Source organism: Cutaneotrichosporon oleaginosum, assembly GCF_008065305.1.
Source record: "Cutaneotrichosporon oleaginosum strain ATCC 20508 chromosome Unknown ATCC20508_contig01, whole genome shotgun sequence".
Classification (NCBI taxonomy): Eukaryota; Fungi; Basidiomycota; class Tremellomycetes; order Trichosporonales; family Trichosporonaceae; genus Cutaneotrichosporon; species Cutaneotrichosporon oleaginosum.
The window spans coordinates 3,478,062-3,491,606 of NW_027072170.1; the positions used below are offsets into that span (position 1 = coordinate 3,478,062).

Here is a 13,545-nt window from a genome sequence, read left to right on the forward strand (position 1 = left end):
ACGATAACAAATAACGGGTCATGGGAGAGCACGAGTCAGCCTTGGCAGCCGGCAGCACACGGCATCTTCTTTAATTGCTTTCCTATTTGGGCAAAATCATTCGCGTCGACCTCTATGGAATCAGATTCCGTCTAATCACGTTTCTAAGTAGGGGGACAGAATTGCGCCTTGCTGCAGGGTGCCAAGGCCTCCCGTCTTGTTGCATCCAACGTGCGACGGCACAGGCTCGATACATGACAATCTAAATCCCCTTCCGCTCCCGCGACGACGCCTCGGCCATCTCGGCGAGGCGGATTTGTTCCAGCACATTAGCCAAGTCGTCCTCATCTTCCCGAGCCCGGGCCGCCTTCCGTGCCGCCTCTGCGCGTTCAAACTCCGCGACTGCCTGGATCGCCGCGGCCTCGTCGTCGCTCATTCCCGCACCATCATCGAGGGAAACATCAGGCACTTCCACTCCCAGGTCATCTGCTCCTCCGCGTTCCGGAGACGATAACGCTGTCGACTCGTGGGCAGTCGCGGACGCGTCCGCCTCTTGCTGTGACAGCAGAAGCGCGTACCGTAAGGCCTCATCGCCATCGGCCAACCCCAAGTCGTTCATCGCAGCAAGGTGCTGCTCTTCATGAGATGTGTGTGCACGCGTTGCTTCATTCTCCGCGCGAATCTCGTAATGCGAGTCAACGGCGTCTTGGTGGAGGTCGCGTAGGTCGAGAGTACGAGAATGGCCACGGAACTCGCTCCGACCCCCGCCAGGGGCACCGCGGCGGTTGACGTTGGCGTTCTTGCCAGACTGACGACCTTTACCTGTACCAGCGCGCCAGGCTAACACATTGCGGCCTATACCTGCGACAATGAGGTCGTTTTCGAGAATGAGGTGGTTGACGTTGAAATACTTGGCGCGGTGCTCATCACCTTCTGCAACGATCAGGTCGCCCGGGGTGAGATGCGACGGCGAGCCCAGTTTGCGGAGACGTGTCGGTTCAAGAGGGAGAGGATCGTACACCCAGACTTGGCCGTTGAACGACCCAACGGCGACGAGGCCACAGGACATCTCTACGCAGGTGATCTTGCCATCGCCGACCGCCCAGTCGCGGATGGGTTTGACGACGTCCCCCACTGGGCGGCCATCCCACTCCCAGATGTACACGCGGCCGCACAGGTCACCCCCAACGACAACACGGCCAAACAGCTCAGCAGGGATGCTAGGCTTGCGCGCACTTTCCACCTCAGCGTCTGGCGCCGCAGGCGACGTGACACCGGAATCAGTGGGCGTAATAATGCGCGCTGAGAGCGTCTGCTGAGCCTCAGGGGGCTGCGATATAGGGGGAGTTGGCGAGAGGAAGGCTTGCAGCGCCGTGATGGGCGCCTCACCCTCGGTGCTGAAGAAGACAGTCCTGACCTTGTGGGAGCTGCCATCGAGCGTGATGTCGTGGCGGGCAAAGTTCGGGTGGCGCGCATGATGAATAAGGACCGATGTGACGAGGCCTCTAGCGTCTTGTGACGTTACAAGATTGAGCTCCGTCACACCCCCGTAGTCATCCTCAGAACCAACGTCGACACGAACTTCGCGCGGAGCAGTGGTCGCGTTAAACCACAGGCGGAGATCGCCGTCACGAGTCACACCGCAGACGATGTCGTGCTGAATGTCGCAAGCAGCGAGGACGACACCGTCAGGACTCGCCATCTGGCGGAGTCGAACCTCCTCAGAGCGCTCCTTGAGCGGCTTCTCGACAGGCTCGGAGCTGAACAGGCAAGAGATACTCGCGGATACCCCTTCAGTCGGTGTGGCCTTGCCCGACTTGGCCGAGCCAGGGTTGAGCTGCCAATACTTGAGGCGACCGTCCACGCCGCCTGTTACCCACTTTGTGGCGTCCTTCCCTTGTAATTCCGGTTGATAAATCGAAAGGATGGCACCTTCGTGCATGTCGTTGGGAAGCGATGTAACGTTGATGGATGTCGGTCTGCCACCATACTTGGCGTGCGTGCGCGACTGTACAGTAGTGTGAACGCAGGAACCGTTGAGAAGACCCCAAAGTATATGGTTCTGCGAACGCTTAGGCAGGAAAATTGCAGACGCCAGGCCGGGATCCCACTGAGGACGAATGTGGAAGTTTGCTTTCGTCAGCCTGCACACCTTGTTCCTCATCCGGTGGACTGCCTCACCTTCCTCAGTCGGGCCCCAAACCCCTTTGGAGACCTTTCCAGTGAGCGGGTCACTCTTGATGACGGCGGCGTGCTCCTGGCTCGCACAGAACAGTGCCGGTACTGGTCGCGACGAAACAGCTTTCATTACCTCATACCTCTGGCGATGCGAGAGCTTGGCGGTGGGTCCCGTAGGCGAGTCGGTACCAGACTTGCTCATTTTCCCCACGACTAAAGGTGTCCTGGCATGATGAGGCAGAGGAGGATACGACAAGGACATCTTGTTGATGAGCACTGGGAACGGGTGGTGGATGACATTCGAGCTGCGTGACACTAGCCAGCGCCTGGTGGTCAGCTAGAATAAGAGCGGCGACGTACTCGAGCATGCCTTCCCGGGACAAAGCTTCCTTCTTCCAACCTCGACCTCCGATCCCGGAGCATCCTTGGACAAGAGCCTTGACTTGCTCTCTGGCGCGGCCATTGCCCGCGGCACCGTCCCACAAGAAGCGATTGATATAGCACTGACGCCACACTGACTCGCTCTTCAGCTCCTCGTGCAGAAACTTGCACGTAGCACCAAGCTGAAGAAGGGAACGAGGTGGGATCCGTATTAGGAGCACGTGCAGAACGTCGCTTGGCAGGTTGAGAAGGTAGCTGACGTGAGCACGTGTGTGGATCCATGGCTCACCATGGGCCGACCTCTTGCTCGTCGGCCTCGTCGTCTACGGCCTTGAGCTTGTTCTTCAGTCCGCCTTTCTTGGGCTGCTTGGCCTTCTTGGCTGGGCCAAGATTGGCCGCAGAAGAAGGAACCTCGGGGTAGTAGAAGTCGTCATTGTCGTCGTAGTCGTCGAGGTAATGTTGGTCGAGAGGTGAGTAGTCGAGTTGGTCTTCGATATAAAGGGATGAGGGAGGCATAAAATTGTGTGGCAAGAGTGTCAAGAGTAGTGGGCACTGGATGTACAGTGCTGAGCGCGAGCAGTCGTGGACGATGGCCGATGGAGCGATGAAGAGAGCGAAGAGGAATACCTTGCTTGATTGTCACCCTCAGTACCCTCCACTGTCCGATTCCTCTTATCAACCTGTCTGACGTGGATATAGGACTGCGTGCCTTGAAGGCGCATGTCTCCGACCGTCATCTGGCGGCAACCGTGACTTCGGCTCACCATTGCCTCTCTCTCTACTGTTCACTCGTCAGCTTCGTTCGTTCTCTCTCGCATAGCTCATACACAACCATCCTTCACGATGGAATTGGGCAAGGACAAAGAGGAGCTCGAAACATGTCCCATCTGCCCGTCCCCGGGCCCGCCAATCCCCACTCCGCCCAAGTCGTCAGATCGCGATGAGGACGACGAGGAACTCCAGTGGATCGCATGCTCCAAGTGCAAGAAATGGTATCACTGCGTTTGTATAGTTATGAACTCGGAGTATAAAGACACCGTACCAGCCGAGCTGTTGCAAGAGCTCGACGCCAGCGGGCAAGGGGAATGGTTCGACTGGGCCGATCGGGTTGATCGATGGTATGTCGCCCAGCAAACGAAACAGCTTGTTGACATCCAGGTATTGCAAGCCGTGCATTGATCACTCCAAGTCACCAGAAAACCCGAAGCCTCCGCGCATCCCAATGCACGCTACGCTCCGGCGCAAGCGCGTGGCGAAGAGCGGCGCATCAGCATCTCCAATCGGCAAGCGCGCGAGGCTCGAGACACAGACTCACGCCTCTTCGTCCGCTAACGGGGACGCTACACTGGAGCAGGGAAGGCCGAAGCGACGCGCGGCGCTGGATCGCCCGGATTATCTCAACATGCACAACCACACTGCGACGCCTACTCGCGGCTGGATCGACCTCATTAAGAACCCGGCAAAGTATGACCGAGTGATCAAAGATGGTGAGGTAGACCATCGGCTGATCAACTGACGACAGGCAACTTTCCGCGTGTTCCGGCAACCTTGCTGCGCAAGGAGTGGATCGAGTCTGGGGTCACTGCGTCCGATGTGGCAGTTGGCACAGCTCCGTTTCCGGCTCACCTTCCTCCTACCTTGTTCTATGGTCCTACGCGAGAGCCGCTTGTCGTACGGCCAGAGGATGGTGGCATCGCCTCAATGGGCGGCAAAGTGCCCGAACCCGGCCTAACGGTGGACGATGTCGCGCGCCTGGTTGGTCCCCAACGCATGGTAGATGTCATCGGTGAGACGAAGACACTCAACGCTCAGCTAATCCAACAGACGTTGCAACTCAGCAATCTTCACAGTGGCCGCTAGAGAAATGGGCGCAGTACGTGAAGAACCGCTCGGATCCCAACGCTGCCTCTAGTAGCAAAGTGTACAACATCATCTCCTTGGAGATTTCGGGCACTGACTTGGCCCAGCAAGTTCGACCACCCAGCATTGTTAGCGACATTGACTGGGTAGAAAACTTTTGGCCGTTTCCGGGAGGGCCTGAGGCTGCAAAACGTGCTGCTGCTCGAGCGTCGGAGGGACTGGATGATGCGGGACAGACAAAGGGCAAAGTCAAGAATGAATGGCCGAAGGTGCAGCTGTATTGCCTGGTGAGTCAAGCCTTAAATCTGGCTCAACACTGACGACCAGATGGGAATGAGGGACGCATGGACGGTGAGCTGATTAGCTGTGATTAGCTGACGTCGCAGGATTGGCACGTCGACTTCGCCGCCAGTTCTGTCTACTACAATGTGCACACCGGGTCTAAGGTGTTCTTCTTCATCAGGCCGACTGCGGCGAATCTCGCGGCGTATGCCCGCTGGAGTGGGTCACATGAGCTGCAGCAAACGACATGGCTACCTGACCTGTGCGATGAGGTGCGGAAAGTGACTCTCGTTGCAGGTGACACAATGTCAGCATCCAAAATGGCCGCGTTGACGATACAGGATCATCCCTTCTGGCTACATCCATGCGGTGTACACCCCTGTTGACAGCATCGTGTTTGGCGGAAACTTTGTCCACAGTTACGACATTCCGACTCGTGAGGACGCTGAGGGACGTATGCTAACTTCTTAGAACTGCGATTGCGAGAAATCGAGATTGACACTCGCGTTCCGCAACGATTTCGGTGAGTTCAGGAGCAGGATGGTATACTGAGTCTAGCTTCCCGTACTTCGACAGGTGACTCTCGACGCGGGAGATGACTGACTCCAGACTGTGTTGGTATGTCGCAACCCGTTACACGGATGATCTACGTCAATTGCGGGCGTTTCGTCCCACAGGCAAGGCGACAAAACGTCAGCGGCCGTACGACCGCGTGTTACGCGGGTTGCTTGTACTTGCGCGCTTCCTGATCAGTGAAGTCGACAAGATGACCGACGATGCGACGGACGAAAAGGAGAAGCAGTTGATATACCGCCGAATCCCTACAGACATATCTGACCCCGCTGCTTTAGCGCACGAATTGCTCTGGCGCGTCGAGAATGAGCTTCCAGATGTCTGGGAAGACGAGGAAGAGGTCAAGCTGGTCGGGGGACGCAAGGGAAAGCGGGCGAAGCGCACCGAGAATGGCACTGCGCAGAGTGAACCCAAGGCAATGCGGCTGCTCGACAAACCCATCTCCTCTCGAACTTGGAACTTCAAGCCAGCGTGAGTCGTCCGGGAGGCGCCCTTGTGCTCACCCATAGACCTTGGACGCAGGCTGACCATCCCCTATTGAAGACGACTACCAAGGTCTGGCTGCCGCGGCCTGGGGGAGATGGGACGCCAGAGGAGGCTGACCAGGTCTCGGCGATCTATCACCAAAGCCGGGAACGCACGAGGGTGGAGAGCGGCGAGACAATCTTGGAGGATCAAGACATAGTATTTACGGAGCGCCGCATCACTTGGCCCTCCAAGGCTGAAGCCACTGAGTCCCAAGTTGCAGAGAGCGATGGTCAGCCTTCAACATCAGGTCTTGGTGGAGTCAAGGCCAAGGTGGAGGCTGAGGTGGAGGTGTAGCGGAAGCAATTGTATCAATCCACCATGTATTTCGTGTTCAATGTCAACCGGACCGAGTCACACCGAATTCACAACAAGCTCGTTATTCTCCCTTCTTCAACCTTCCATCCAGCGACATTACTAACAATGACGGACTCCGCGCCCACTCGCGCATCGACGCGCGTGCGCACGAAGTCCGCTCGTGCGATTGAGAGCGAGGGCACCGAGGCGCTGCTCGCGGCCAAGGGACCGGCGCGAGCAACACGTTCGAAAGCGACCAAGGAGAAGGCGGCGCCCAAGCCGCGCAAATCCAAGTATTGCATGTGCAAGGAGCACCGAACAGGCCCCATGATCGAATGCGGAGAGTGCGGCAACTGGTTTCACTTCAGCTGCGTTGACTTGAGCGATGACGAGGCGGAGAAGATTCGTGAGTGTCTCAGGACCCGCTTTCCGTTCGGTGGAGATGCTCCGTAAGGAGCGGTAGCTGACCATAGATAACTGGGTGTGCCCCGACTGCGCCGAGCGCACCGGAGCTAAGACGACGTGTAAGTTCTCCTCTCCACCGCTGCCTTACAACTCCACACCGGGACACATCATGACGCGCGGCGACGATCTTTCTCGCCACCCAGCGCAGTCGGATGAGGCGCCGGGGCCGCCAAGTGGCTTACCCCGCACCTTCGCACCCACCCAACTTATGTACTCCGGATTTGTAGTAGCAACACGCTGTCATGGCGATCTGGTATGGTCGCTAGCGGATCGCAGTTGGTCGCGGACTCACAGCGTGTCTCGGTAGCGTGAAGGCCGGCTGCACGATGCGGCTGGAGGGAGGCCGTGAGCAAAGACCGCTGCAGAGGTGCAACGCAGTGAGACAGACCCAGTGTGACATGCCAGAGTCGGCGTGCATGTGAAGTGCATGTGTATCTGTGACTTCCCTGCGCAAGGAACTGCAGAGTACCATCTTGAAGTCGAGGTTGCACTTGCAGACCTGTTTTGCGAACTCCTTCTGTACACCGCGACCCATGACACTCAGCGTGCACACATACCACATTACCCCACTCCCCTGTTACCATGTACGCATCCTGACGCCAGACATTCACGACATCTCTACCTTCCCGTCACCGGCCCCTCCATCCGACGTCGAAGTGGTGGCTGAGGAGGGGATCGAAGCGGAGCCCGCGTCACGATCCAAGCCCAAGCAGAAGAAAGCTGCACCGAAGCGCAAGGCCGCGGCGCAAAGGGTGAGTCGTCGATCAGGTTGCAAGCTGACGGGTCAGCCGACGCGGAAGAAGGCCAAAATCGAGGAGCCAAATTCAGAGCCCGTAGACGCTGCCGACCAGAGCGAGGAGGACAACGACGAAGCCAGCTCATCTGAGAGCGAGTCTGCAGAGGACGAGTTTGAGGAGGGTGATGCGGACGACTACAAGGACGAAGGGGCGCGAGAGGACGGCGACCTCGATGATTTGGTGGTCGATGAGGAGGAGGTTAAGAAGGAAATGGACGAAGAGTCGCCAACGCCCGCAAAGTCGCCGGTCAAACGCGGGACCCGTGGACGCAGCAAGTCCGCCACGCGTGACCACACGAAGTCGCCTATCAAGTCGCCCATCAAGTCGCCTGGGAACAAGAAGCGCAAGGAAGAGGCGACGGATGAAGCCAGTGATGAGGCTCATCCAACGGCCAAGGGCGATGCCAAGAAGGAGGTGCGCCCCGCGACCCGGCCACCGGCGCCGAAACGCCCTTCTATCGATACAAGACGCAGCTCCGGTTCGGCAAGATCGGGCGCCGCGACCCCCTCTGTCTCGAAGGAAGCTAAGGGAGCGCTTCCAGCCGCCCGGGCGTACGTGCTCGCGCAGTTTACCAAGATCGCCACCGGTCTGTTTGGGGACAAACTCGATGCTTCGGGCATCGATAGCTGGGCCCGCGAGGTTGAGGCAGCTTTGTTCACACACTTCAAGGAGGGGCCGAAGGCTGTTGCGGGCAACCGATACAAGGCGCAGTTCACACTCCTGAACTCGTCCCTTCCAAAGACACGAGCGGAGGTCAAGAACGCCATCGTGGATGGTGCCACACCACCTAGCAAGGTAGCGCTGATGACCGCCGAGGACCTCGCGACCGAGGAGCAGCTCGCTGAGCTGATGGCACAACGGGCAGAGAGCCTGCGGCAGGCGGTGCGCATCGAGCCTGAGTATAACTCTGTGCGGATTGGGCGGGACGGGTTCGAAGAAGTCGAGAACGAGAAGGACGACGACGACCGCGCCGAAGACCGAAAGGATGTCGTCGTTGACATCGCACCCACCACGCCCGTGGAGGAGCGACGACGAGGTACTGCTACACCTGAGCCGCCCAAGGGGTCCGAAACGCCGCGATCGCCTCTCGCCCGTCGTCGTTCCTCTTTCTCCACCCCTCTTTCCCCCATCGCGCGCCGCGCGTCATTCTCCCAGTCCGGCTCGCCCGTCGTCACACATAGACCGTCAGTCGAGTTTACTTCGGCGTGGGGCACCTCCTCTAAAGTGACGGAGGATTACATTATGGAGCAAGACCAGGACCAAATCGACTTGTCTGACCTCGCGACGGGTGAGGCCGAGGTGACTTACGACGATGAGTTGGACGGTCCTGATGTTATGGCCGAGTTCCTCCAGCGCCCTGTGGTGTGGAGTGGCGGAGTAAGTATACGTTTAGAGTGAGCTGATAGCAGATCACGAATCCTGCCGAGGAGTCCCCTTTTCCCCCGCCCGTCATGATGCGACAAGCTGCCGGCCGGGCTGCCCCGGCCGACACTTTCCGTGTGCTTCTTCCACAGCAGTCCATTGCTATCGCTGGGCGTGTACCAAGCGCAAGCAGCTTGCGATACCTTGCCGATCGGCGGCTCGACCGCACCAAGGAGCTCATGGTAGTAGCATTCTCGCTCGACCCCAAAGCCACTCCGGACCAACGGGGCGCTTGGGAAGCCCTCCTCAATTTCCACATCCAACGCGAGTGAGTCCCTCACATAATTGTCACTTTGCAGCGTCACTAACCGCAGTCGCCACGCTGTCTTCCACCCCAATACAACAGCGCGGGAGCTGTACCTAATCCCTCTGCGTGCAGCGGACCGTACCCCAGAACTGTTCGACACACTCGATGCCTTTGCTCTGCCCAAACAGGGCCGTACCCAGGCCGTCATGCTGGGCGTATTTGTCGCGCAGCGCGCCTCGCCAGGTCGCTCGCCAGCAGAGCCTCAACACACTCCGCCTCTTCCCGTTCGCCCTCCACCTCCAGCTCCTCAACCCCCTCACGTGCCACCTCCTGCGCCGGCCGGCGCGCCAGTGTTCCAAAATGCGCAGCTACAGGCGCTCATGGCAAGTCTCAACCCTGCCGCCATAGCTGCGGCAACGGCGCCGAGTGCACCAGCCCAGGCGATGCCTTTGCCTCCTTTCCCACCTTTCCCACCGGGCGCGTCTCGACCACCTGGCCCTCCCGATCTTTCCGGCCCTCCTGGCCCTCCCGGCCCTCCGCCTAGATCAGATTATGGGTATCGGCATGAACACCAACCGGATCACCGCCCAGAATACCGCTCGGACGGTCGTGCAGACTACCGCCCTGGCCCGGGATACGTCCACGGGCACGGTCCGCCCCACTCGGGTCCCCCATATGGTGCCCCGCAAGGTCCTCCGTATGGCGCACAGCAAGGCTACCCTCCATCCCGTTCCGGGCACGTCTCGCCACCAGGACGCGGTGGTATGTCGCCTGCGACGGAGATGCGAAGTCCGCCGTATGGCCCGCCAAGAGGTGGTCGTGGCGGTGGGCCGCGTGGACGTGGCCGAGGGCGTGGACGATGGTAACGTGACAGTCCGAGAGCATATCAGAGTTAGGAGCCATGGTAGTAGAGCGTGGAGTGCATGTAATTATAGGCAGCCGTGCACGAGGTGGACTTGTGCTCATCATGCTACGAATGGGTTCAGTGCTGAAATGCGACAGAATGAGCGGAAGCAAAATCACTCCACTGACATGACATACCGTCAACACAACCGCGTTCAACGAAGCCGCCTTCACACATCCTCCAACTCTCCGCCCATCGATCCATCAATCCTCAATTCCTCAATCTTCGCTTCCATCGCACAACGTATATAGCGCGTGAAGCTCACTCGCTGCATCGCGTGCTCTCTCTGCGCGCTCCGCGTACTCGCTTCGACACACTATCGAATCTCACCCTTCACCCTTCCCCCTTCCTTCCGCGCTATCTTGCGCGTCATTCAAGCCATTGCGTCTTTCTGTCGCGCTATACAGACTGATCTAAGACCGTGTTGTTGCGTCGCGTGATCCGCATACTTTGGCCCCTCACCAACACCATGACCGACGGCTATCCGGAAGCGGGCGAGATCGAGCGCGACGTGATCGCTGCAGACGCGGGCGAGATTGAGCGGGATGTGATCGACGACGAGTCGGAGGGCGAGGAGGGTGCGTTCTCTATGCCCTGGGATACGGTGATTACTGTACAGCACTGATGGCAGAGTACGAGGTCGCCGGTATCGCTGGACACAAAATGGAGGTGAGTCACCGAGCGGAAGGTTCATGGGCGTGCATGCGATCGGAGTGGAGGCATTGTGGAACAAAAGATGGCGAGGGTGCCAGAGCACAAGATGAGCAAGCGGCGTTGGATGGACTCGTACTCGAGACGACCGCCGGATGCCTAATCTAACCGCGATTCCTTGCTGGCCAGCCCGAGGACGATGCGCCGCTCCTTCGAACAGTGTGGGCAGCAGGGCTACAAAGTGGAGAGATGGGGAAAGAGAGCTGTGAAGACCGCGGAGGACAAAGGAGACCTGGGACACCGCAGATGCCCGCGAAAACGGCCCACGAAGTTGCATGAGTCTTTACCAGCAGACCAGACGAGAGCATCGGCTTGTCCTCAACTGGCAAATTGTTGTTCAGTTCTGCGAAGTCCAGTTGGATGGAAATTGTGTCTTTCTGTTTTCTTGCGGATCAACGTGCTGACCATCGCAGAGGGGAAAGTACAAGTGTGGGTCGCAAGCAAACCACACGAGCTGATGTTAGACCTCGTGGCATGGAAAGGATATGGCCCAGAGCACAACACCTGGGAGCCCGAGGCCAACCTGTACGTTTGTTTGGTTCGGTCGGAGAACTGAGCGCTGACCCTGCTCTCACATGAGGTCCTTCTCACCTACTCTCCGCTCGGCCTCCCAATTCTCTTACACCCCCGCGCCTCTCCAATACAACCAATTCATCAACGTTGCCGACATGGCCGACATGATACGGTGAATGTGCCACGTGCTATGGGCTTTACGTTGCCACACATGCCACACACGTGACCACCTTCCTTCGACAGTGAGCATGCCCGGGACATGATCGATGCGTACCTCGCCAAGCAGCCCAAGCATGCTCCCAAGCGAGGACGACCATCTTCAGCGACCCCGTCCAAGCCTGCGAAGCGTGGTCGCCCCGCCAGGTCCTCCCAAGCGGCGAAGGCCTTGGAGGACGACGAGATTGGGTTCCAAGAGACCCACCGAGACTCGGCTGAGAAGTTCAAGGACGTGGCCGACTGGGAACCGCTAGTAAAGCAGGTCGACTCCATCGAGCGAGGATCTGACAACACCCTCGTCGTGTATCTCACCATGTGAGTTCGTGCGACAGGGCACGACCTTAGCGTCGCCCGTGATCGTGTCCTTCGTCCAGCCCTTTCATTTATGACTCCCGAGGGTTGCACACACGGGCAGATCTGTGCGGCTCATGCTGACTTCCGCAGGAAGAGTGGTGAGCGGATTTGCCAGGGCAGGGACATCGTGTATAGGCGGTGTCCGCAGGCAATGCTCCGCTTCTACGAGACGTACCTCAAGTGAGTGCCTGGATCCCGGGACCGCAGACAGTGGCAGCTGACAGTCAGGTGGAGAAACGACGATTAGCGACGCTGCATTGAGTGTTTCCGCGAATGCCGCGGTGTTCTTGGTGTGGCCGCTGTGCGAATGCGTGATGTTGGGAAGATGTCGAAGACGGGCTGCATGTGCTAGCTCGATGCAATCAATAGTGTGTGAGACAGAGGGTGAGCCCGAGCTGCCGGGGCCGCTGAGGCTGCAAGAGCCGCAAGTGTCGCCGGAGCGGAACGGTTGTGGACCGGGACCGGAAAATGTGCAGTACCGCACGAGTCCGGCAACAAGCATGCCTTGTCTCACGTCCCAGAATAGCTTCTAAGCGCGCTGATTGAAACGATTGTTGCGGGACGCAGTTGATCCCGAAGAATCCTTGCGTATCGCGTAGGATTGCGACGGATGGAGAGGAGCGAAGGAGAGCACGAGTGTCGTGAAGGAGGGAGTGTGGCAATCGGTTCTGGAAGATGAACATGTCAACATTTGGCCAGGGGTAGGAATGCGTGTTCCAGAGGCAGGACACCAGCAAACTGTCTTTTGTGCTCTCTCTCGCTCTTTCTCTCTCTCCCTCTCTCGTCCCGGGGAGCTTTGAGCGTTGAGGGCTCATGAGAGTGCTGTATACAGCACCAATAGCAATGTAGTCCTGAGAGTACAGACGCAACTTTGGGTGGATTGCTGCCGTACAGTGAAGAGGAGTGGTGGTCCCCCGTGCCTGGGATGCCGGCAGAGCGCGTGACAAGGGATGGAAGAGGTTGCGCCATGCGCGGGGTCGCGTCTTTTGCACAGCGCGTCCGACTCTTAATGGTATTCCCGCCTCCCGCTCCCCTGATAAACAATCCTCTTCTTCATCTCTCTCGCTCGCTCGCTCTCTTTCTCCTCATCATCTCTCAAGGTCACCTCGCTCTCCCTCGCTCTCACACTCCCGCATCTCGTAAACGGGCAGGCACGGGCCCATCCGGTCATTCGTTCATGCCTCGCTTTGCCAGGATCGCAGGAACACAAACCGTCACGCGTACGCGTCTGATCCTTCCACTTTCTCTAGACGCACGCACACGCGATGTCCTCCATATCCTGCTCGCTGCTGCATCGGCTGTCGAGATCCTCCGGGAATCGTCTCCCTCTCTACCTCACTGACGGGCACTCGACTCCCTGCCTCCCTGTCTCCCTGTGCTCTCCGCGATGTACGCCTCCCGCTCATACCTGCCGCTCTTTCATCGTTCGCCTCCGCTGGAAAAGAGGGTCAATACGCATAATCTGAACACTTCGGGACCTTGCTCTCATTGCCTTGCGATTCTCGTGTTGTTCTCCTCGCTGTCCTTGTCGCGCTGCCTTGGCTAAACCCTCGCTGCGCCTTGGCCTGAGCCATCACACCCATCACGCCGCCCACAACAACCAATCCTCCCGCCGAGGCGCGAGACATGCCTCCCGCTCCCGCCTGGCGTTCATCACCTGCTCATTACGAGCTGTACCCGCTTTCTCTCCTCGGGCTCGTCGGGGACATGTGCTCGAGGCATTTCTCGATTCCGTAACCATCTCACGTTAACAACTACTCTTACTCTTACTCTTAACACACTTCTCATTCCATTCCTCTTTCATCCCCGCTCGTTTCTCATCTCCTCCTCTCCAGTCACTC

At 58.5% G+C, this 13,545-nt stretch overlaps 5 protein-coding genes across 5 annotated transcripts; 3 read left to right on the top strand and 2 right to left on the bottom strand.

The window, feature by feature from the left end:
- Window positions 1-241: 241 nt before the first annotated feature.
- Window positions 242-3,054, bottom strand: COLE_01398 (uncharacterized protein; the record flags this gene model as incomplete). The annotated part of the gene is made up of 4 exons (XM_018421651.2): window positions 242-2,112; window positions 2,161-2,483; window positions 2,518-2,793; window positions 2,828-3,054. The coding sequence occupies 4 exons, from the start codon at window positions 3,052-3,054 to the stop codon at window positions 242-244; spliced, it is 2,697 nt and encodes an 898-aa protein (XP_018282916.1).
- A 327-nt stretch (window positions 3,055-3,381) lies between these two features.
- COLE_01399 (uncharacterized protein) lies at window positions 3,382-6,075 on the top strand (the record flags this gene model as incomplete). The annotated part of the gene is made up of 11 exons (XM_018421650.2): window positions 3,382-3,656; window positions 3,697-4,025; window positions 4,061-4,324; window positions 4,363-4,685; window positions 4,726-4,749; window positions 4,785-4,987; window positions 5,022-5,116; window positions 5,152-5,203; window positions 5,239-5,256; window positions 5,290-5,724; window positions 5,763-6,075. 11 exons carry the CDS (start codon window positions 3,382-3,384, stop codon window positions 6,073-6,075), a joined length of 2,331 nt encoding a protein of 776 aa, XP_018282915.1.
- A 327-nt stretch (window positions 6,076-6,402) lies between these two features.
- COLE_01400 (uncharacterized protein) lies at window positions 6,403-9,872 on the top strand (the record flags this gene model as incomplete). The annotated part of the gene is made up of 6 exons (XM_018421649.2): window positions 6,403-6,481; window positions 6,549-6,599; window positions 7,144-7,292; window positions 7,329-8,714; window positions 8,747-9,027; window positions 9,074-9,872. The coding sequence occupies 6 exons, from the start codon at window positions 6,403-6,405 to the stop codon at window positions 9,870-9,872; spliced, it is 2,745 nt and encodes a 914-aa protein (XP_018282914.1).
- Window positions 9,873-10,283: 411 nt separating this feature from the next.
- COLE_01401 (uncharacterized protein) lies at window positions 10,284-10,898 on the bottom strand (the record flags this gene model as incomplete). The annotated part of the gene is made up of 1 exon (XM_018419833.2): window positions 10,284-10,898. One exon carries the CDS (start codon window positions 10,896-10,898, stop codon window positions 10,284-10,286), a length of 615 nt encoding a protein of 204 aa, XP_018282913.1.
- A 412-nt stretch (window positions 10,899-11,310) lies between these two features.
- COLE_01402 (uncharacterized protein) lies at window positions 11,311-11,951 on the top strand (the record flags this gene model as incomplete). The annotated part of the gene is made up of 4 exons (XM_018419820.2): window positions 11,311-11,376; window positions 11,580-11,665; window positions 11,795-11,884; window positions 11,933-11,951. The coding sequence occupies 4 exons, from the start codon at window positions 11,311-11,313 to the stop codon at window positions 11,949-11,951; spliced, it is 261 nt and encodes an 86-aa protein (XP_018282912.1).
- Window positions 11,952-13,545: the final 1,594 nt, after the last annotated feature.